The sequence below is a fragment of the Ammodytes marinus genome, assembly GCF_949987685.1.
Source record: "Ammodytes marinus genome assembly, chromosome: 10".
NCBI lineage: Eukaryota > Metazoa > Chordata > Actinopteri > Uranoscopiformes > Ammodytidae > Ammodytes > Ammodytes marinus.
Window position 1 is genome coordinate 11,432,444 of NC_137214.1, and position 24,417 is coordinate 11,456,860.

General features: G+C 44.3%; 2 protein-coding genes across 12 annotated transcripts in view; both read left to right on the forward strand.

Moving 5' to 3' along the window:
• LOC307256488 (protocadherin gamma-C5-like) overlaps positions 1–22,376 on the forward strand; it is a gene marked incomplete at its 5' end in the record, with an annotated part of 206,099 nt that extends 183,723 nt beyond the window's left edge. For 5 of the 11 annotated variants that reach the window (XM_080035453.1, XM_080035461.1, XM_080035458.1 and 2 more), the window contains 3 exons: positions 14,009–14,067; positions 17,320–17,417; positions 19,586–22,376. In XM_080035453.1, coding sequence (XP_079891579.1) covers positions 14,009–14,067; positions 17,320–17,417; positions 19,586–19,935 — 507 coding nt within the window. In that variant the 3' untranslated portion in view covers positions 19,936–22,376. Of the gene's footprint in view, positions 1–3,647; positions 6,102–7,029; positions 9,722–14,008; positions 14,068–15,125; positions 15,180–17,283; positions 17,418–19,585 lie in introns of those variants that run through there. The other 6 variants (XM_080035455.1, XM_080035456.1, XM_080035457.1 and 3 more) reach the window with 6 other exon arrangements.
• On the forward strand, positions 164–2,632 carry LOC307256494 (protocadherin gamma-C5-like; the record flags this gene model as incomplete). Its single annotated transcript, XM_080035469.1, has 1 exon — positions 164–2,632. The coding sequence occupies one exon, from the start codon at positions 164–166 to the stop codon at positions 2,630–2,632; it is 2,469 nt and encodes an 822-aa protein (XP_079891595.1).
• Positions 22,377–24,417: the final 2,041 nt, after the last annotated feature.

Consider the following 24,417-nt stretch of genomic DNA (forward strand, 5'->3'; position numbering starts at 1 on the left):
AGATGTGCATATCCGAAGATATCCTGAATTTTGGAATTTGTTATAATCGGATATTCGGGGATTTATAAAATAATGGAATATACATCCTGGCGGTGGAATTAATGTCGATCTTATTAAGTGAACGATACCCCGATGGGAAATAACGTATTCTAACGGACTGGGGATGACAAAGAGAATGGGATACCGAGACTGGAGATGGCAGGCGCTTTGGTGGCATCATTTCTTTCTCTTGTGGAGTACAATAGACGGACAGACTCGTTACAGCATCCCGGAGGAACTGAAACAGGGCTCCGTGGTAGGAAACCTGGCCAAAGATCTGGGTTTGGGAATATCAGACATTTTTGACCGTAAACTGCATGTCGCCTCCGAGGCTGGTAAGCAGTATTTCAGCGTGGATGCGGGGAAGGGCGAGCTGGTGGTGAATGACAGAATAGACAGAGAGGCTTTATGCGGACAAAGCACCAGCTGTGTGTTGCCTCTACAAGTAGTAATACAGAACCCTCTACATCTTTATCGAATAGAGGTTGAAATTCGAGACGTGAATGATAATTCCCCCAGTTTTCTCAGCAATGAAAGGAATTTTAAAATTGCGGAGCTGACAGCGGTGGGTGCGCGCTATCCTTTGGAGACCGCACTGGACCTTGACGTAGGTAGTAACTCACTAAAGTCCTACAGTTTAAGCAAAGATGAATGTTTTAGTTTGAAAATGAAAGAGACAACTAATGGAATAAAAGAGCCAGAGCTTGTATTAGAGAAACCGCTTGACAGAGAAAAACAAAATGTCCATCAACTATTGTTGACAGCGTTAGATGGAGGCACTCCCGTCAAAACCGGAACGTCAACGATTATAGTGACCGTTTTAGACAACAACGACAATGTACCTATTTTCAAGAAGGCATTATATAAAATAAATTTGCCTGAAAATAGTCAAAGTGGCTTAATGATTGCCAAGGTAGAAGCAACAGACGCAGACGAGGGTATTAACGGGGAGATTGAATACTCATTTGCTGAGCACACCCCCGAGAAATTATTATCTATTTTTCAGATTAACTCTGCAACAGGAGACATGTTTCTTAAAGGACAATTAGATTATGAAAACGTTGCAACCCACCAAATAGATATAACCGCGAAAGATAAAGGTATTCCTGAAATGGAAGGCCATTGTCGTGTGCAAGTGCAGGTCATAGACATGAATGATAACGCTCCTGAAATCGTTCTAACATCAGAACCGAGCCAAGTACCCGAGGACGCACCCAGTGGCACTGTAGTGGCTTTACTCACTGCTCGAGACCTTGACTCCGGTGATAATGGGAAAGTGAAATTACAACTTCCCAAAGATTCTCCGTTTACTCTCAAGCCTTCGTTTTCTAATAACTATGCTCTGGTTACAAAGGGTGCTCTAGACAGAGAAAGTGTCTCCCATTATAATATTGAGATAACAGCCACTGATTCAGGCTCTCCTCCGCTCTCTAGTAAGAGGACTATACCTGTCACCATTACTGATGTGAATGACAACCCTCCTGTATTCACTCAGCCCTCCTATAATGTATATTTAAAAGAGAACGGGGTAGCAGGTTCTATACTGTACTCAGTATCAGCATCTGACCTGGATTTTGGTGACAACGCTAAAATCTCCTACTCTATACTGGACTCTAAAGTGCAGGACGTGTCTGTCTCATCTTATGTTTACATTAACTCAGATAACGGCAGCATCTACAGCATGCACTCGTTTGACTATGAGAAACTGAAGGTGTTTCAGATTCAGGTTCAGGCAAAGGACCAGGGCTCTCCGTCTCTCAGCAGCAACGCCACTGTCCATGTTTTCATCCTGGACCAGAACGACAATGCCCCCGCTGTCATTTACCCCTCCTCCGCTGCCCTGGGCTCCCTCTCTCATCAGAGGATGCCCCGCTCCGCTAAAGCGGGTCACCTGGTTACTAAGGTGACGGCCGTGGACGCTGACTCGGGCCATAACGCCTGGATCTCCTACAGACTGGCGGAGGCCACAGACGCCTCTCTGTTCACTGTCAATCAGTACACAGGGGAGGTGAGGACTAAACGCACTGTGTACGAGCAGGACGACTCCTCTCAGAGGCTGCTTATAGAGATCAAGGACGATGGGGAACCGGTGCAGTCCTCCACCGTCACGGTGTCCATCCTGCTGGAGGACGGCCTCCATGAGCCCATCTTAGACCTCCGACATAAAGCGGCCGAGCCCAGCAAGAAACATGGCAGAATCGCCCTTTATTTGATTCTCTCTCTGGCCTCAGTGTCCGTGCTGTCTCTGGTGACTTTTTTCATCTTAGCGGTTAAATGCATCAGGAACAGTAGAAGCAGCGGTAGTTGCTGCATTAGACGGAGCGACTGTGATGATTACAAGAACCCCAACAGAAACCTGCAGATTCAGCTCAACACTGACGGACCTATAAAGTACGTGGAGGTCCTGGGAGGAGACATGCTGTCTCAGAGTCAGTCCTTCAGGTCCTGTATGTCTCCAATGTCAGAGTACAGCGATTTCACTATGATTAAACCCAGCAGCACCACTGACTTTAAGGAGGTGATCAGTGTCCTGGATGCGTCTTTACCCGACAGCACCTGGACCTTTGAGAGCCAGCAGGTGAGCATTAAGTAAATTAATGACATGTGCAGTTTTGTAAGACTTGTACTTAAGCTACATTAGACGGAGAGAAAGCACAAACTTTGCTTTCAAAGTGAGAAATCATAATGACAAAGTAGTTAAACTGCCCCTGCAACGTATGCTACATCGTTTGTCGAAATATTTCAAATGAAAATTATAAATGTATACTCAAATATAAACTAATACTTCATCTTACTCATTTACACAACTTTTGCTGAATTGCGACTGTTACAATTTGAAAGCGTATGATGGACTTTGAAGAGCTGAGCGTTTCAGCACCATGGACAGCGACTCTGGCGGACGGAGACTGTAGGGCTCACGGGGCGTTCAGGGGCTTGATAATAGGTTGTTGTTAATGGCCTTTAACATAGGGTAAATAATGAAAATACATATTCAACTAAAACACTTAAAAGCTATTCTCTTTCATTACATTTCATGTACTTATTGACCCACATTAACACGGATTTACTCATTACAAATCAAAGCCAGGGAAAATATATGGTATTAGGCCAACCGAATGTTAGCAGTAAATATAGTATAATATATATTGATTTTATTACATGTATTTATATTAAATATATTGATTTTATTACATGTATTTATATTAAATGTATTCAGATAATGGAAATGGAAATCGTGATCTATGGCTGGTGCTTCACTTCTACTTTCACGTCAGTGTAAAAGGGGTTAGTGTGTCTTTAACAATGCTGGTCCGTGTCCCTCTCATTGGATGCGAGCGGTTGATGCTGTGCACCAATAGCATTCAGAACTGTACAAAGAGATCTACTCCCTCCCCCTGCAGCTTCAGCACCAAAATCACAATGCTCAGAGTGGGATGAGAGTAGGTAAATGGTACATATAATCTGAGTTCAACGTTATATCTTAATTAAATAGTTGACCATGAACAGGCATCTTTTAAACGGAATATGTCACGCCTTCGGAATGCGGATTTTGACTTTATGTTCTGTGTTCCTGTGGATTGCAAATGATGCGTTTTACTGAATCAAGGATGACAAAGAGAATGGGATACCGAGACTGGAGATGGCAGGCGCTTTGGTGGCATCATTTCTTTCTCTTGTGGAGTACAATAGACGGACAGACTCGTTACAGCATCCCGGAGGAACTGAAACAGGGCTCCGTGGTAGGAAACCTGGCCAAAGATCTGGGTTTAGGAATATCAGACATTTTTGACCGTAAATTACGTGTCGCCTCTGAGGCTGGTAAGCAGTATTTCAGCGTGGATGCGGGGAAGGGCGAGCTGGTGGTGAATGACAGAATAGACAGGGAGGCTTTATGCGGACAAAGCGCCAGCTGTGTTGTACCTCTGCAAGTGGTTGTTGAGGACCCACTGCAGTTACACCGAATTGAGGTTGAAATAAGAGATATTAACGATAATTCCCCAAGTTTCCTTTCAAATGAATTATCTTTAAACATAGCCGAATTAGCATTAGTGGGCACCCGCTTTCCATTGGAGAGTGCAACTGACCCCGACGTTGGAAGCAATTCACTAAAATCATATACTCTTAGTAAAAACGACTGTTGTTCCCTTAAAATAAAAGAAATAGAAGGGGGCATGACGGTTCCTGAACTCGTTTTAGAAAAGCCTCTAGATCGAGAGAAGAAGGCTGTTCACAAAATATTAATAACAGCCTTAGACGGTGGAAATCCAGTAAGATCTGGGACATCACAGATAACCATAACCGTGCTGGACATAAATGATAACTTTCCTGTGTTTGAAAAAAACGTTTATAAAGTAACCCTGGGTGAGAAAAGTAGAAAGGGAGCGACTATTATCAAGCCGAAGGCAACAGATGCAGATGAAGGTTTAAATGGTGAAATTGAATTCTCATTTGGCTCTCGGACACAAGATTCTGTAATGGCAATCTTCGATATTAACCCTTTAACGGGTGAAATTACTCTGAAAGGGGAGTTAGACTATGAAACTACGAAATCTTATGACATTGATTTAACTGCAAAAGATAAAGGCAGTCCTGTAATGGAGGGCCACTGTCGCGTGCAGATTCAAATTACTGATTTCAACGATAACGCTCCAGAAATAGTTCTCACTTCTCAGCCGAAGCCAGTGCGCGAAGACGCACAAAGTGGCACCGTAGTTGCTTTGATCAGTGCGCGAGACCTTGACTCCGGTGATAACGGTAAAGTAGCGTTACAACTCACCAAAGGATCTCCCTTTAATCTGAAACCATCTTTTTCTAATAATTATGCATTGGTTACTAGTGCTGCTTTGGACAGAGAGAGCTACACGAACTATGAAATTGAGATAACAGCCACTGATTTAGGTTCACCTCCTCTCTCGAGTAAGAAAACTATACCTGTCAGCATCACTGATGTGAATGACAACCCTCCTGTATTCACTCAGCCCTCCTATAATGTATATTTAAAAGAGAACGGGGTAGCAGGATCTATACTGTACTCAGTATCAGCATCTGACCTGGATTTTGGTGAAAACGCTAAAATCTCCTACTCTATACTGGACTCTAAAGTGCAGGACGTTTCTGTCTCATCTTATGTTTACATTAACTCAGATAACGGCAGCATCTACAGCATGCACTCGTTTGACTATGAGAAACTGAAGGTGTTTCAGATTCAGGTTCAGGCAAAGGACCAGGGCTCTCCGTCTCTCAGCAGCAACGCCACTGTCCATGTTTTTATCCTGGACCAGAACGACAACGCCCCCGCTGTCATTTACCCCTCCTCCGCTGCCCTGGGCTCCCTCTCTCATCAGAGGATGCCCCGCTCTGCTAAAGCGGGTCACCTGGTTACTAAGGTGACGGCCGTGGACGCTGACTCGGGCCATAACGCCTGGATCTCCTACAGACTGGCGGAGGCCACAGACGCCTCTCTGTTCACTGTCAATCAGTACACAGGGGAGGTGAGGACTAAACGCGCTGTGTACGAGCAGGACGACTCCTCTCAGAGGCTGCTTATAGAGATCAAGGACGATGGGGAACCGGTCCAGTCCTCTACCGTCACGGTGTCCATCCTGCTGGAGGACGGCCTCCATGAACCCATCTTAGACCTCCGACAGAAAGCGGCCGAGCCTAGCAAGAAACATGGCAGAATCGCCCTTTATTTGATTCTCTCTCTGGCCTCAGTGTCCGTGCTGTCTCTGGTGACTTTTTTCATCTTAGCGGTTAAATGCATCAGGAACAGTAGAAGCAGCGGTAGTTGCTGCATTAGACGGAGCGACTGTGATGATTACAAGAACCCCAACAGAAACCTGCAGATTCAGCTCAACACTGACGGACCTATAAAGTACGTGGAGGTCCTGGGAGGAGACATGCTGTCTCAGAGTCAGTCCTTCAGGTCCTGTATGTCTCCAATGTCAGAGTACAGCGATTTCACTATGATTAAACCCAGCAGCACCACTGACTTTAAGGAGGTGATCAGTGTCCTGGATGCGTCTTTACCCGACAGCACCTGGACCTTTGAGAGCCAGCAGGTGAGCTGAAAACCACAAGGCGTTGTGTAATAGTGTGTCTATAATATGGGCTTAACGAGCAAATGGCGACCCTCTTTCTTTTTTATCTATTTGCTTCTGCGTGCAAAAAACGAGCAAAAAGATATATATACTCTATAAATCTAGAGAGAAAGAGAGAGAGACAGTAAATGCCTTAGCTAAAACATAAGATATTTTTTTTATAATAAAAAATAATAAATCCATCGTTTTAAATAGTTATGTTCAATAAGATCAAGATTGTATTGACAATCCATATTTTCTATTTTGTTATCCCAACAATATAAATCATTGTAACTTTGGCAAAATAATTTGCTCTTGAATTTGGGCTACATGGCCCCGATTTTTAATAAGTTTGCTTTGTGGAATTTCTATATATTCCATTCTTCTTCCATGTATCCCAGTTTGTTCTGCAAACTATTTCAAATAACCCATACGTTTATCTTAACTTTTTAAAGAATCCCCATATAAACTGTCTTTGTATATAGTTTTAGTGTAGGGGGAAAAACCAGTTTGAAAACCATGCCCCCCGGCGGATACAAATAGCATTGCTGCAAATAACAGCTGCTTGATAACCGGCTATGTTTTGACAAGCAAAGTTTTCGCTGAGAGCACGTGACTGAGTTTTCCAATGGTTTAACAATAAGATAGCATTCATCCTCCATTTGACTTGAATCATGAAAAGCTGCATTTTTTCCCCCTCTATCGTTTGATATTCACTCTGCTGTCATTAGGCGTTCTTTGTCTGATCTATCAATACGTTGATACTTGCCTCTCAGTGGAAGTGGAGTCACTGAAAAGTTTTCAGTCTGTGTGTGTGAGTTGTGTGACAGAGCTGGTCCAGCCCAGTCTTCCAATGAGAGGGAAGGCCTCTGTGGTCTCTCCCCGCCCACGAGGGGAGTGAGGCGGAGGACACAGAGCAGAGAGTTTCACTGGGGGCAGAAAATACTTTGATTTTCGTCCCTCGTTTTCTCTCAAAAATACGGCCGACATGATCACATCGAAACTTCCCATTGCTCTATTTTTAAAACGGAAATGTTTACCGTCAAGCCTGGCAGCCTCGTGTTAACATTACTATGGATACGTTACGGTGAAAGAAGAAGTTGAAAACTTTCGTTCTGCGATCCTCGGAGCGCAGCACAATGGACTCCAGACAGAGAAAGCGCTCCGGAGGAGGGAGGCTGTGGAGGCTCTGCTTTTATCTCGCTTTTCTCTCCTGTGCGTCCGCTCAGCTCAGCTATTCTGTATCGGAGGAGCTGAACCCTGGCTCTGTCGTTGGGAATATCGCAAAAGATTTGAGTCTCACTGCTCAGCGGATTGTACAGAGGAGGTTGCGGGTGGTCTCGGAATCATCAACGGAGTATTTTGAGGTAAAGCAGGAGACCGGCGATTTAGTTATTAAACAAACAATTGACAGGGAGCAACTATGTGAATTAAGTTCAGCTTGTTCACTACACCTTCAAATACTTCTGGAGACTCCTTTAGAAATTCACCGTGTTGTAGTGGTGATTCTGGACGTGAATGACAATGCGCCGCAGTTTTCCACCAGCAGCATTTCCCTGGAGATATCAGAGGCGGCCGCGTCGGGCACAAGGTTCCGTTTGGAGAGCGCACACGATCCGGACGTGGGGACCAACTCGTTACGCACTTACCACCTCGCAGCAAATGACTTCTTTACTTTGAACGTGGAGACTAAAAGTGACGGCAGCAAGTTTCCAGAGCTACTGGTGGACAAACCTTTGGACAGAGAGACGCAGGCCTCGTTTCGCCTGTTGCTCACAGCTGTAGATGGAGGTCAGCCGGAGAAATCTGGCTCAACACTTTTGCTCATTAAAATTCTGGATGTAAATGACAATGCGCCCGTCTTTGACGAGCCTGTTAGGAAAGTTAGTCTATTAGAAAATGTTGCACGGGGCACTTTAGTAACGCAGTTGAACGCGACTGACGTGGATTCGGGTAACAACGGAGAAATATCTTTCCTGTTTAGTAAATACACACCGGAACGAGTTCAGAGCCTTTTCGGCGTGGATTCTAAAAGCGGGGAGATCCGCGTGAAGGGTGATGTGGATTATGAGAAAGGTTCTGTATACCACATCACAGTGCAGGCCAGAGATGATGGCTCTCCTGCCATGGAGGGCTCCTGTAACGTCATCGTGGAAATCATCGATGTGAATGACAACGCACCAGAGGTGACGCTGACGTCACTGACCAGTCCTATCAGAGAGGACTCGGCACCAGATACTGTAATAGCGCTCATAAGTGCACGCGACCTGGACTCTTCCCTGAATGGGGTGGTTACATTAACTGTCCAACCAGGGTTGCCATTTAAACTTAATTCAGCTTTTGGCATGCATTACAGCCTCATCACTGCTGGAAACCTGGACCGTGAGACTGTCCCAGAGTACACAGTGGTCATAAAGGCCACTGACTCTGGTTCCCCTCCCCTTTCATCACAGACCACCTTTGTGGTCAAGCTCTCTGATGTAAATGACAATGCCCCCACCTTCTCTCAGCCTTCATACTCTGTGGACATCCCAGAGAACAATGCTCTCAGTGCCCCCATCGCTGCCGTTTCAGCCACTGATCCAGACCTTGGTGACAATGCTCGCATCTCCTACTCCATCCTCCCCAGCATGGTCCAGGGCTCACCCATTGCTTCTTATTTCTACATTAACCCAGAGAGTGGCCACATCTACAGCATGCGCTCGCTGGATCATGAACAGCTCAATGCTTTCCGTTTTGAGGTGCAGGCCCGGGATGCCGGTGTGCCCCAACGGACAGCCAACGTCACTGTGCATGTGTTTGTGGTGGATGTGAATGACAATACACCAGTCATTGTGCACCCGGCCCACTCAAAAGACAAACAATTACAGCTCACTGTGCCCCCGTCTGCCGGCCCAGGCCACTTCTTAAGTAAACTTGTAGGGGTGGATGCAGACAGTGGGCACAATGCATGGTTGTTTTACTCCATCGCCCCTGGACCGAATGCTGGCATGTTCCGCATTGGGGCACATAACGGTGAGCTCCGCACAGCCCGCAAGTGGGCAGAGGAGGAAGTAGGCTCGACTTATGACATTATGATCACCATTCAGGACAATGGTGAGCCGCCAATGTCCAGTTCTGTAAACGTTACAGTAACCGTGGATGAGAAGGCAGTGGCCAACGACGCTCCGGCAAGGCCACGCCACACACCTTTCTTCCACCGCACTGGGATGTCAGACATCACCATGTACCTCATCATCTCTCTAGCTTGCGTATCGTCGGTGTCTTTCATCACCTTTGTTGTCCTCATGGTACGCTGCCTAAGGCACCGTGACCCAGTGCTTGGAGAATCAGACTGCTGCTGCTACGGTCGCAACAGGTCCACTCGCTACCATCAGAGGCCCAGCAAGGACATGCACCTGCAGCTCAACACTGATGGACCCATACGCTACATGGAGGTGGTGGGAGGTTCACAAGACCCTAACACACGGACCTACAGGCCCTGCTACTCCACCCTTTCCAGTCGGAGTGACTTTGTATTTATGAAGACACCCATGCTGAGTCACAACAACACTCTCAACATGACACTCAGCAGGAAGCACCTTATGAACTCAGCCAGTGAGGTGAGGGATTAAGTGGGAAAGCAAGCATGGCATTGGTGGGATATGCCATGGTAGGATACGACCAATACAGGTGTATGACATACAAAATGAATGGGTGAAAAACATTGTTTTGATGCTTTGATAATTGACAATAGAGTGCTAGCCTAGATGCCCTCAGTTCTGCAGAGAAGCTCTGAGAGGTTTGTTGTCTTGTGACACAGGTTTGGCTTTATATTTGATCTTAACTAAGCCTAGGGAATGTGGTTACAATCTCTAGATTCCAGTATCTGGTAGAGAAGAACTGTTCTTTATGGATTAAAAAGATACATATAAAGAAAAGGTCAGGCAGAGAGAATGTAGCTGAAGATATCTCAATACATGGCAAAGGTAGAGGAAAGAGGGAAGCATAAGTGTTCCCAACAGATGGAGAGGAGGAGACAACCAGATGGAAATACATCCTGCAGTGTTGGCCCTGAGCAATGGCTGGTATAGACAGAGAAGAACAGGATGACAGAGGGGGAGATGGGGGCTGAGGGAGAGGGAAATGGGCAAGAGGGGTGGGAGAAAACAGTCAAAGTATAAAGCAGTAGCTGAAAAACAGGAATTCATGAGGTCAGTGGCCTGACCCCAGACTTCCTGTTGTCCTCTGAACCTTTGATGATTGGTTCCAGGCCTCTGCAACACACCAGTGAGGCTGTTCCTCGCGGTTTGAGTTCTGTAGAGACATTTCATATTTCCATTTTTAGATCCGTGGTCATGAATGCCACTTCTCTCAATTTCTTCAAAGTGGGATATGAAGGGAAGCCAACCAGATAATAATAACATGTATTACACACAGACAAGCCCATTTAGTGTGTTGTTGCAAAGTAAGCATGGTGCCCTCACCACCATGATTCATTTTAGAGGAATTCAAATTAAGAAAGGGAGTTTTTCCTCATTCTCTCTCACTCTATCCACTCTTTTGTAGGTCATATCATGTGTAATGTAGAGTTGATGATTGAATTGGGTTTTGACAATTTATTTCTTCCTCCATAAGACAGGATATTTACCTCTTTGTATGTCTAGAATCAGAACGATTCTCCGGTTTCTCGTGAGTTGGAATTACTCTCTCTGTGTGGAGTTAGGTTATCCCTGAGGTCAGCAGGGTGCCATCTGTCTCCCTGCTCTAGTGACACGTGTGCAATGGGGACAACAGAGGAAAAGGGATAGATAGAGGGAAAGGAAGGGTGGCTTTACGCACGTGTACCACTGCAACAGACGGCACAGGCTATAAATGCTTTAAAGCAGCAGCAATCACTATGGGTGTTTATATGTTTGCCTGTGAGATTGCGTGTACAAAGCATTAGGCACAAGGGGCCCTTTAGTATTGTGTAACTTTAGCAGGGGCTTTAGTGCCTGATTGTCAGTCACTTCCCTCTGCCTTTCTTTGTATCATCAAACCATTTGCAGTGTTTTGTTTTGACACACTCAATTTAACAGTGTGCCAGCCCTGAAAGGTTTGGGGAAAATAATTAATATCGAAGGTTTTCTCCCCTGAAACATTCGTAAATAAATTAAAACGTTGTGAATTAAAAGTTTTGTTTGTTTCCAATTGGCCAGCAACATGCAACATCTTTGCTTTTAAAAGAGGAATATATCCACGATCAGGGGATCTTTCTGGATCAGTGGTCTTACATGCCATGTAATCCTGATGCCACAAGTTTGACTCACATTATAAGTCGCCTGTTAACACGTCTTGGCTTGCCCATGTCTTTGCAATTATTCCCCTCTCTTTAGATGTTAAGCAGGATATGAGTATTCCTATGACCATGTGCTAGTTTAGTAGTGTTGGCTCGTGCACATAGTAAGGCCCGTTGTTTCGTAAATATGTTTTTTTTATGGATGGTAGAGCTGCACATGTGACAAACTAGATCATGTGATTCAGAAAATAAATTTGTCAGTTGAGTCGCGATCTCTGTTTCAGGGAGATGAATATTAAGATCAATCACCACCCATTGTGCTTTGTCTCAGTGCTCAATTTTCCCCTAATAGTATAATTGAATCAGCATTTTAGTGGTTCCACATCCCTTTCTATACATTTTCATATTTCTTTTGGCTTAAATGTTGTTCAGCAATACAGAACAATGTAACTTCGGGCTCAGATGAGGGAGTGAATGTGTGCCTGTGTACTGGAGGGTTGTGTGGTGTGCATGTGTGTGTATGCTGAAGGTTATCAGACACGACTTCCTCTTTTCAGACAGAGCAGCAGGTGCAGTCCAGCCACTGTTCTTTTAACACCACCATTACAATGTGCGTGCGTGTTAGGAAACTGAATCTTCCACAAAGAGCACCAGATGGAGCTGGATGTGTTTGCGCCTGCGATGTTTTTTCCCCACCTCTGTCAGACAGAGAGAAAGGGACGGGATTGCATTGATTTTTCTTTTGTGAACCTGGATAAACATTTGTGTATCGTTATGGTGGTTAACCAGTAAACCAGATGTTTTAGTGAAGTTGACATTCACATGCTCAAGACATGCTGGATGAAATCCAGGTGTGTCAATGTGCTGATCAGTCCAGTTTATTCCTCTTGTGGAATCCAGTGCTCACAATATTAATATCCATCTCTTGAGATGATAGTACTACAACTGAGTCTGGTTGTAATTCACCTGGGGAGCCTTCAAAGCTCTTTGGTTTGACTGAAAGATGTAAGCCAAGCAGGCTGACAGTGTTTAAAGCTTCCTGACTCTCATGAAAGTCTGTCCTTTTGGATGAGATTTCAGGCCCACAGAACTGTAATCCCTTCATCTCTCTCCATTGGCCTGGTCTCCCTCAGTAGTCGTTTTGACCTTCTCTCTCTGGCTCCTGCCTCTACATTTAGCTTACACCCTGGAAAAGTCTTTAGCATTTTGAACATATTCATTTAAATTGTTTTCCCTGGCAACTGTTGTTGTGTAAACCACGTCATATAACACAGCAACTCTTAACAGTGTGTGGTTCGGTTGAGTGAAAGTCTCTTAGTTGGACATAGTCATTGAGCAGAGGAGAGTTCTATTCTGATGGACATTTCCTGTCTGCTTGTGATGTTTATGTTTATGTGCTGCCCATAGTGAAGCATATGGAAAACAGTACATGAGGTCTTCACCTTAAGATAGCAGTGAGGCCAAATATTCCTGTTAGCCTTTATTCCACATGCCTGCAGTGGGATCCAGCCTTGGAAATGACGGGCGAGTGTCTGTGAGTGTTTGTGTGGTGAGAACGAGTCACGGAGCTGGAATGCTGGGCCTCTCTGTGTAGATGTTTCCTCCACTCAGTCTCGATCCTTTTTCTCTCCCTACCATAACTCAGATAGATTTGCGTGCCCACACACATATACAGGTCTCTGATTCAATTTTTAGATTAACATTGACCAAGCTCTGCTTTGCTCTTATGTTGTTATAACTTGTGAGCTCTGGCATTGTATGGATACTGAACACCATACTTAATGTCACTTGTGTAAAGTCACTAGTGCGTTAGTTCCTTGTTTATCATAGTACATGCTGCAGTCATGATAGTCACCAGTTTATCCTCCAATACTCTTTTTGTGTCGGTATTTTTTTCTCTCCTGCTCTCTTGTTCTTTTCATCATTCCTTTGGATGGAACAGCTCTTTTAATAATGCAGCACATCATCCTGCTGGCCTCTCTCTCTGGGGAGCTCTTGTGTCAATGGGGCGGCACAATCTGGAGCTGAGCCAAGGGTCTATTCACCGCATCACTGAACAACAAGAGAGCCTGAGAGAGAGAGAGAGAGCTAGAGAGATGGAAAAGACATGGTGGCATGGCCAGTGAAGTAGAGATGGGAAAGAGTGCAATGGGCTTGAAGACATTAATAGAGAGTAGCAGAGAAATGTAGGCTTTTATCACATCCCAACTACCATCAAAGCTTTATCTCTAGATTTTTATCAAAATAACAACAGCACTATCCTCCAAGGACTTTCACTGCCCTCTTCATCCATTACAATATGTTTGTAAGAGCAATGTAGTACTCACTTGGTGTTTATTGCTGACTTCTCAGTTATGTGATCATAGTCCCTGTGTGTGTGTGCGTGTGCGTGTGCTTGTGTGTGTGTAGAGTATGTGTGTGTGCTCTTATTCACCATTTAATGCTTCACAGTTTGTAGAACAACATGGATGGGTTTCTAAATCAAATGGACACACACACAATACACCATCACACACAGATGTGACAGCAACAAATCAACATCATTTGAACCACAAGTTCACACCTCAGAAACGTCTGTTGTTGCATTGAAACATCCAATTTATGTTTGCATCCTCTTTTCTCTTCGCAGCAAAAGCCCCCAAACAATGACTGGCGCTTCACACAGGGACCTAGACCCGGACCTAGCGGGTGAGTAAACTGACACGCACACACACACATACACATACACACACAATGATAAAATGCCCAGTAATGTCAAGGACACGTGATTGTGCTGCACAAGGCCAGCTTATCGTAAAGACAGAGGGAGTGATGAATGATGGGGTATACAAAAAGAGGGGGATGGTAGTGGTGCTGCAACCATAAGAACTCGCTGCCTGCAGGTAGCTGATTGTACAGTACAGTCACAATGCAATCATCTGAATCAGACTTTGAATAACATTGTCGTGAGGATGTACTTCATGGTTGCATTTCATTGCATGAATCTGCTCAGTGAGTTGAGATTCTTGACAGTCACTCCTGAATGAGCATCTCTGCCTGTTTCCAGGCTGCTTTATAAAATGGCTGCCGCAGCTTCCACTCCCCCTCCCCCTCCTGTTCCTCTCCTCTCTGCGCTCTCTGAGCCTGTGCTCAGCACTACTGATGAGGGATGGTGACAAGAGCTAGTGGGGGGATGGGACAGTGTGTTTATCCCTCTTGCTCTCTCTTCATTTTTCAGCTATCTGAGAGGTCAAACTGAGTGTTTACTTAAAATAAACTTTCAACACTAGTGACTCATCTGTTAAATGACAACAGAGGAACTGTGTTTCTCTGTTTCACTTGTTTTTTCATCAGTGTGTGTGTGTGTGTGGTTTATGATTTATGTTATTTGCCGATATTTTGTGAGTTAAAATGGAGTGTGTGCAGTAACCGTTTTCATGACAACGATTGAGTCAAGGCTTCTCCCTGAAATATACCATGGAACAGCAAGCTCTGTTGAGTCAAGTCAGGAACACGTTCGACACACTAATGTCATTATAATACTACTGGGATTATGGATACATTGTAGATAATTCAAGTTATTGGTAGGGGAAAAAAGGAACGTATTTCCCATCGATGGTATTTTAAATGGATACGACAGACTCAACATATTTTCCGCTGAGATCAACAGCACAATATCTCAGCATTTTCCTTTTTCTTTCACAAACTGCACATTCAGTCAAATACACAATATTTCTTTCAGAGTGTATAACTTGTTGTGTTTTTAGTCCCCACATGCCATACGGTACACACATACGATGGACGCCGAAGAGTGGGACAAGGTACTAATGTAGACGTAGATCCTGTGTGGTCACTTTCTGTCCTTAGCAGCTGGTCCGTGTTCAACTCTGTCAAGTCGAAGTCTGTTGAGGTGGAAGAGGGACCTGATCACAAATCAGCTGATAAGGGCAAAGAGTGGTGTGAACTATTAGGTTGTGCACCGCAGTAGAGTGCTGTGCTGTGCTGTGTGTAGATGTACTGTACCTAACCCATAGCTTCTGTTAGTCTCCCTAAAGGTTTGATGGGGTTTTGTTGATCGATGTGCATTTAGGCCACAATGCCTGCTGTGGCGTAGAAAGGACTGTGACACGTTTGAGTTTGCGTGCAGTGTTTTGTAGATTTGTTCTGCCTGGTTTTGTGTGCTATACATATAGTCATTATAGTCTGAGAGCTCTCACTTTCTCTCCTTCTGGAGGACTGGCTTACCATACAGTGTTGCCTTTGATATATGTCTGTGATGGTTGTAGCTCAACATCACCACATGTGGCTTTTTTCCTTGACTATAACAAAGGGTCGACGCAGACAGCTATCCCATCTTTGAGGATGGATTTCCTCATAACTGCCTGTTAGAGCTTTAAAGTAAACGTTGTACTCTTGAGGTTAATGTGCAGATCAGACAGATGTCAGCATGTGACGGGCTGAATGGTCTAAAATTAAATCTACGAGTTAAAGTCTAGAAGGTTCCCTGCAAAACAACAACAATAGCCAGCGAGTTAAAACAGAGGAAACATGATAGCCCCGATAGTCTGGCCAACCCAGGACATCCCTCTGGACCACATTTCACAATTTTGACCACAGACAGTGATAATCCTGCCCACAGGAAGTGATAATTCTGACCACAGGAAGCGCTTAACACAACCACAGGATATGAGAAGTTGAGAGAGACGCTAATTTAGAGCAAATGAAGCATTCCTTTTTTATCTTAAGTGATGGTGAAGAAGCACAAAATGGCTGCCCTGCCTTACTGACTGTGCTGTTACCTAGCCTGTTTCTCATTGGCTTGTCCTGGCACAGGACGTACATGTTTCTCTCTCTCAGTCTCTCTCTGGCATTGAACTGAAAACCACTTCAGAGTTTTGGCAGTGAGATTTGGCAACCTGCTCTTAAACAAATCCCCTTTTTTATGTTAGAATTTCCTCTCCTTTTTTCCCTTTTTCCCCTGTTGTGTCCTTTACTTTCTCTTGGGTCCCTGAAGCAGACCAATTAGCCCAAGAGTTTTCTTTAGTTGGGTTTGAATAGATAAGAGAGGCTTTCTCTGTGTAGCCCAAGTATTTAACACACAATTTATATACATAACAGTCATATAACCAATGTCTCACCCTACAAACAATACATATTGTGACTTCTGCTAGGCTTCTAATGAAGTGAAGTGGCGTTATTAATTTTTTTTCAGACAAAGTAGCTTTAAGATAAGATGCTGCAGTTTTGATGTCAATGGAGATTTATTAGCAGTTAGTGCACATTGGCAGAACCAAGAGTAATGCTTTGTGGCCTAGATGGCAGTTGTAGTGCTTGTGCAAGTATGTCCCACTAGTGTGCGAGTGAGAATTTATAGGTGAGTATGATAGGTCACAGTTCCGCTTTCTCCTCTGTTGCCCCCACATGCAAATTGAAGACATAAAAATAAACAAGCCTTTGAAGGTGACGTTTGCCCAGATGGAAATGTTCAGTGCTCGCTGGGCGCTGCGTGTGTGACTATGCAGACAGCTATTTCCTTTAGAGGTGGGATCATTAAATATTTAATTAGGTTATACGGCGCAGTGCTCAAGGCCATACCGGAGAGAGTGGGAATGTTGTACAGTGTTTACTGTGTGTGAATGCGCAAAAACACGCTTGCTACTGTGTGTCTGTGTGCAGACACATTTTGTACATGACTAAACAAGAGTGTGTTTAGGAGTGTGCGTTTGTTTGAGACACACCCTGTTTTGTAAACTATACATCTTCATTGTTATCCTTGCTGAGTTCTCCTCTAGCTGTGTGTACTTGTCAGCTGCTTTGCCTTTACATCATAAACCACCAACTGTCAAAGCAGTGAGCTGAACACACACACACACACACACACACACACACACACACACACACACACTGGACAGGATGAACCACCAGTTATTTACAGTTGTCCTTTCCTTTTTTTGCTAACAGGGCCACCGGAGGACCTGAGGTTGCCATGGGAACTGGCCCCTGGCCCCAGCCACCATCTGAAGCTGAGCAGCTCCAGGCCCTGATGGCCGCAGCTAACGGTGAGACTTATACCTCCTCAGGCTCTTCCTTCCTTCTAACCATTTAACTTCTCTTCTCCAAACCCATTTCGGTCTCTCCATAAGCTTGGTATGGATGTGTGGGAAGGGGTAGTTTATTCAGGTCCCTGTTTGGCTGTAGGCCAACAAGCCAGATTGACTCATTGATAAAGCTCTCTGTGCCCACATTGATGTTTCCATGCAGGGCTTGTGCCAATAAATATCTAGATGGAAGCTTTAGATGATATTCAGACAGTGAATGGAACTACCTGCAGTTGATGTGTTGAATTCAATAACATGACAAAGGTGCATGTTTCCACTGTACACACTGATCACATACACAGTGTTTGATCACAAGCGGAAGGCTATTGAGCTACATGACAAGTTACGTAATATATAACCTCAAGGTGTGTACACACAACCAAATATGCCCAGCCCATATAGTCCACACCATTTCTACTGTCTTACTGATCTGTTGCTGCAGTGACTGCATTTTCAGCACAGTAAATAAGCTCAGAGTTGTTTCTGTAGAAACCTTAACTAATACATTTAAAATTGGCCTCAAAAACAGCCTCAAACAGCAACACTGACTATACACAGAAATGACAATGAGGGACTCATTTGGATTTATTGCCAAACAGGCTCAAGTCATTGTTTCCACTGTTATTTTAACCATTGACACATCCCATCTCATTGCTTCTACACACACACACACACACACACACACACACACACACACACACACACACACACACACACACACACACACACACACACACACACACACACAGACACACAGACACACACTCCCCCCTCTTGGCCACTGCGCCGGACGTGGTGTGAAATTTTTCCATTGGGGTGAACATAGACACAGAGAGAGGAAAAGGCTCTGTCTTCGGCATAGTGCAAACTGCATGTCAGCACAAAGTTAGACGGAATGAACAGTTAGTGCCATCAGGAAGGACAGAACAAACACAGCACATGTGATAAATACTGAAGGTCGTCTCTCCTCTACGCTTAATGACACTGTGTTGATAAGCACAAAGCAGGAGCAGTTAATGAAAAAAAGCACTGTGTGAGAGCAGAAATAAATACTGTAGGGTTTTAAGTTACGGCTTAGGCTGTTTGGAAGCCAGTGTAGTTAGCATGACATTGTTCCCTGTGCATATGTGTGTTTATATAGGCTGTGAGGAACTAAAGGATGGGGGAGGGAGCGTTTGTGTCTCTAGCTCTGCAATGCAGGGGCTGTGGGAGAATTATGAGCTGAGCAGCTACGTCATGCGCGCGCACACACACACACACACACACACACACACACACACACACACACACACACACACACACACACACACTCTCTCTTAGGGCAGGCGTGATAGAAAACCAGAAACACAGAGGGGTATGCTGGGCTGCAAGTTTCCTCATTCCTTAGAAAAAAAACAAAAAGAAAGAACATCTGCAAACAATCAAGCATTTTGTAACACCTCGTCTGCCTCTTTTGTTCATTCTTTTTCTACTCATGCCCTCGGTTTTTAGTTTAGCTCACTGTAACCTCATGTTTTGCCTAGACATTAGCTTGTTTAAATGAAATATCTATTAAAGCTATAGTGCGTAAAATGTTCATACGAATGAATGTCGGTTACATTCAAGCCATAGCCAAATGAGTTGACCCAAAGTTGATGAAGCTAATAAGCTCCACAAAACTGTCCATATTTCTCAGTATGGCAGCGTTTACAAACTAGTGTCGCTCCGCCGCACCGACACTGGCACAGGAGATCAACAAGCTGCCACCATTTGTTTCAATTGTTGATTCTACTGTTCAAAAAAAGCTGGACGTACAGCAGAAGGTATACAATCCTTTCGCGACCACCAAAAGGCTTACCTCATTTAGATGCGGAGACAGTGTCGTTGTAGTTATTTACGATTCCTCATTGGGGGGGGGCGACAGAAGTTACGCACTATAGCTTTAACTCTTGTAGAAGCTTTAAATCTCATTGATTTGAACTATTTCTATTCTATTACCTATTTTCATTCCATTGCTTCGATATAACACTGACTGTCGCACTAAAACCTTCACATTCTCGTTGTCTAACAAGTTTCATCCCTATCTCCTCTCCCTCCTCCTCCTCCTCCCTCTCCCTCCTCACCCCCCACTCTCTCCCTCTTTCCCCCAGAAGTGAGCGAGGCTACCGGCACCCTTGGGCCCGGCACCATGGGACTGAGCACCCGCTACAGCCCCCAGTTCACCCTGCAGCATGTGCCCGACTACCGGCAGAACGTCTACATCCCCGGCAGCACGGCCACCCTCACCTCCAACCCCCAGCAGCAGCTGATGCAGCAGCAGCTACAGCTACAGCAGCAACAGCAGCAGCAGCAGCAGCAGCAGCAGCAGCAGCAGCAGCAGGCCACCGCCCAGCAGGCAGCCCAGCAGGCCCTGCCCCCGTCCCAGGGCCAACAAGAGCCCCCCAAGGCCGCCCAGACCCCTGCCTCCAAGAAGAAGTCCACCAAGAAGGAGAAGAAATAAAGAGTTGGACGGAGAGTAGGTGAAAGGAATGATCTGATGCGAAAATTTGACCCCCCCACACCCTCCCCATTAGGTATCTTTACTGCTCTGCTGTCACTCATGTTAGCCCCCCGGTCTATATTAATGACAGCAAATCACTTGTGTGACCACACAGATGATGATGATGTTGAAGGTTGTTTGAAAGAGTGTCTTGAAGAATCTGAATGTGCTTGAAGGCTTGTGTTTGATAACCTGTGCTGTGCTAATGGTTGAGTATTTCTCACGTAATCTTTGTTGGTAGATAATTTTGGCAAGGGTATGGGGGGTTATGTTTTCCTTTTGGGTTTTTTGGCAAAAATAAAATGAACTTAGACAAAGAGATTCAGTGTAAGGAACCTTGTTGGCATGACAAGGCTATACGCAGTGATGTAATCAGAGATGAAATGTTAATGTCTTTCATGTTGGATTTATTGTGCTCTTTCCCCGAGGCGGAAAGTCGGCTATTGTAGAGTTACGCTAGTTGCCATCCATTAGACTTCTATATAAGGCTCAGCCTTGCAGGGTCTTAAAGCATAAGTCCTGTGGATATAAGGCTGCTTTTTTGACAGGTATTAAAAACTCTTCTGCATGCTCTTTAAGGTTCAAACCACATATAACTAGTTTAGAGTTGCAAACTATGCATTGCAAAAGCAAAATAGGAGGAGAGCCTGACTCGTTATCCTCACTCCAATCGCAGGTCAGTATAATGCACATGTAGCATTTACTTGACACAAAATGAAAATTACTTTTGTAATGATAGTTTAAACAAAAAAAATACGGTTTTAATCTCCTGATATTTTTATGACCTGAGCATGCACCCAGAGGAAGGCGGGGCAGGGGGTGAGGTGGCGTGGCGGGACATGGTGCCATGCTGTCCATGCAGCTGGTATAGCAGCAGGGAACTGGCTTCTTGTAGAACAGCTCCAGATGGGCACAGCCATGTCCTGCTGCCCTGCACCCTCTACCCTTCCTCCTCACACCCAGCTCGTGTCCTCCCCTCACTCACTACCCCACGTTGAGAGCCAAACAAAGAGAAAATGCACTGTTTGTTATTCTGCAGATGAGATGATGTAGGGGTAGTAATCACTTCTGTCTTTAGACGTGGTAAACTGAAGTGCTTAGGAGTTTCTAGACACTTTGCAAGTCGCTAGAATATTTACCCCCCTCCCCTCCACTATCCTGAAGTGCTGAAGAAAACTTCTTGATGTGACACAGTAACAGTAACGTTTTCTTTTTGGGAGATGATGATTCAATAGCATAGAGAAATTGTTTGTATAAGATATGAAGTCTTTACTTTGCCGTCCATCTGTCTGTTAGGCCTTTGGCCCGATACAACTGCATGAGAAAGAGGCAGCTTGCAGGCTGGGTCAGGGGGAGTGGAGAGAGTGGGGGTGAGGGGTACTGAGGCTGAGGTGGCACCATTACATCGACCAAGGGGGGGTGGGAAACAGCCTTGGCTCTACCCACTGAATGTACAGAGGAACCACTGTTGACCCGCCCATCCCCTTAAACTTTCTCTAATGCACTGACCCAGGTAGAGGTCAACACAGCCAAGCACAGCTGTCCCTGTTAGTGAGGAGATACCACTCGAGAGCCCTTTGAAAAATATCCCTCCTCCATCGAAATCAATGGGAAACCTCAGCCACTCTACCACTCGCCCTCGGCCCTCCGCTCCCTGTTCCCTTGAGGCTCTTTCCCCACTGTAAATAAACACAAGTCCTGTCGATGGTTTGAGCCAGTTGTTTGTACAGTAGGGACCACGTCCAACATTTTCAAAATAAGAGTCCCTCTCCACAAGGCGTGGCTTACTACTGGAATGTGTTGCATTTTGTTTTTCAAGAAAAATAAGAAAACCACAGTTAAAAAAAAATACAATAACGAATAAAAATCTGAGATGTTCTTCAGCAGTTTGTGTTGCAATGTAGTAACTAAGCACCATGGAAGCCAACTAACTCTTCAGTGTAAATAAATGAATTAAAGATAACTTTAGATAAGTAAACAAAGTGACACACGTAGACTAGTTAACTTGTGATATGTGTTGCGCATATTTTTGTGTTCATTTCTCTCTCTACTATCCTTTATCACCCTGTAAAGAAACAAAACAAAAAAACATGGAAATGTTTCTCTCCTTCTGTAACCTCTTAATGTTCTTTTGCGGTGATTTTATCTTGTGCATTTGTGAAAGAATGCCTCTCATTCTCTTTCTGTCCATATGAACAAATGATTATAAATATTATATATGTGTATGTCCGTCCGCTGCTGAATTAATACTATTCTATCCTGCTGTATTATCTTTCTTATCAAATGCTTAGCCCCCACGCTATACCCCTGTGTTACTCTCTTATTTTTATGCTAATATTTATATTGCTGTTTTATTTTCTCTTGAACACTGACATTTCAAATAAAAAGATTCTGAAATCATTTAAAAAGAAGCCTGTGTGTGTGTGTGTGTGTGTGTGAGATTTGTTTTAAGGTATGGCCGACTTTCATACAAGCTACAGTTTGAGTGGGTCACCTTTGTGCATCATTTATAGACTCCCCAGTGAAAAGCTTTAAATGTTTGAACGCAATATGCTGTGCATTAAAAATCTTTTTTGAGGGTTTTTTGTCTGTGTGGCCTACATTCAGCAGCCCTGAAGCTTTGCTCTATCCCCGGCCTTTGTCATTCATTATTTTTGGTAGGGAAGCTGATAAAGGGCATATATAAAGATACGATATAAGGCCACCAAATGTTTTATCTTAATTAGTCCAAAAAAATTGTTTAAGAATTCACATAGACTTTGCACCCTTTTTAATTCCTGTTTGCAAATCACATGATACATGGGAGTGACTCAATTTGTCTCCACAGGGCCATGGAAAATACACTTTAAAAAATGTGATGCCAGGTATTGTGCGAATACATAAATGAATAAATGGTAACATGACATTAAGGCAACTATCAAAGCAAAAATATGTCTATAATCACATAGCTCATTCCATCTAAACTCATACAAGAGCCACATTAGCTTTCCTCTCAGAGGATCCTGGGGCCATTGCAGGGAACATGGTAGCCCACTCAGGCTCTTTGTGCCTTTCATGAATTCTTACACAATAACATACATCCCTATAAATAGCCCATGGGACGTCACTGAGCAAAACAAAGGGAGCAGGCTGCTGCAGATGTTGGGGGATGGAAAGAGGGACTGGGAGGCTGGAGGGATGCAGATGATGGGAGTGTTGTGTATGTACTGGGATTTGATGAGGTCCATTGTAAGCTAAGGTTTCTACCTCAAGATAATACAAGAACAAAAAGCTCATCAGAATCAGAATTCGTTATTGTCGTTGTACAGTGTACAACAACATTGTAGCAGCATCTAAGTATACACACAAACACAGCATATACAAATAGTAAAAAAAAATAGTGCACTAGTGCAATGTACGCATAAGCATGAATAGATAATGTGTACAGTGTTTATCAATTATTTCACATTGTCCGTGTGTGTGTGTGTGTGTGTCAGTGTCCACTTGTATTCAGTACAGTGATGGCGTGTGGGAAGAAGCTGTTTCTGAGTCTGTTTGTACAAAAAGCAATGAGACAGTTGCGAGAATACCTGAAACGATCCTTTCATTTAATCAAGAAAAAACATTACATTCTTCTGGTTAAAAATATATTTTAGATTCAATATTGTAACTCCACAATCCAGATTGTTTTAACACAGCAGCATTCTCACATCTAAACACTGCAGATTCACAGACCCAAAATGGCCGACTCCTCTCACCCTTCTCTCATTGTGTTATGAGGTTGCCACGGAAACTGTCAGCTCCCAGGCTGGTTGCTTTCCTCTGTTCTTCCACATCTTCATTACTAGGTCTATGCGGTGGGCGGCCATTACTGGCTCCAGCTCAGGGGCCTGGCTGACCTGCAGGAAGACAAACATATTCTGCCATTAGTCAAACCTGGCAACGCATGCAGGAAAGCGGGCGGAGGATATCCCACACACACACACACACACACAGACACAAGTGAGTGAGTCAGAGGGACCTGTGGGTTTGACCCTGTTTGATTCACTGGAGATCTGCAGAATGAGATTCTCATTCCGGAGCTCTTCTAATTTTGGCTAACAATCAAAGGAAATTCACCTATTCTTCATATGGGTCCAATAAGCACATACGTTGTATTACACTTGTAAGTATCTTTAGAGTTACTTTGTTTGCATTGAAGTGTGTCATCCTGTGACTCACAGAGACTCCCACTGTCCTCACTGTCCCCATGTGTCATCCATTTCCCCAGAGGGGAGAGAGCCAGCAGAATGGGGAGATTGTTCTTTTATTGCCCCCTTTACGCCCACAACCCTATCCTGCTTAATTAAGCACATTCCTACTGATTATGCGCGCACACACGCACACACACACACACACACACACACACACACACACACACACACACACATACACAATAGTCACACAACACAGGCAAAATAAATC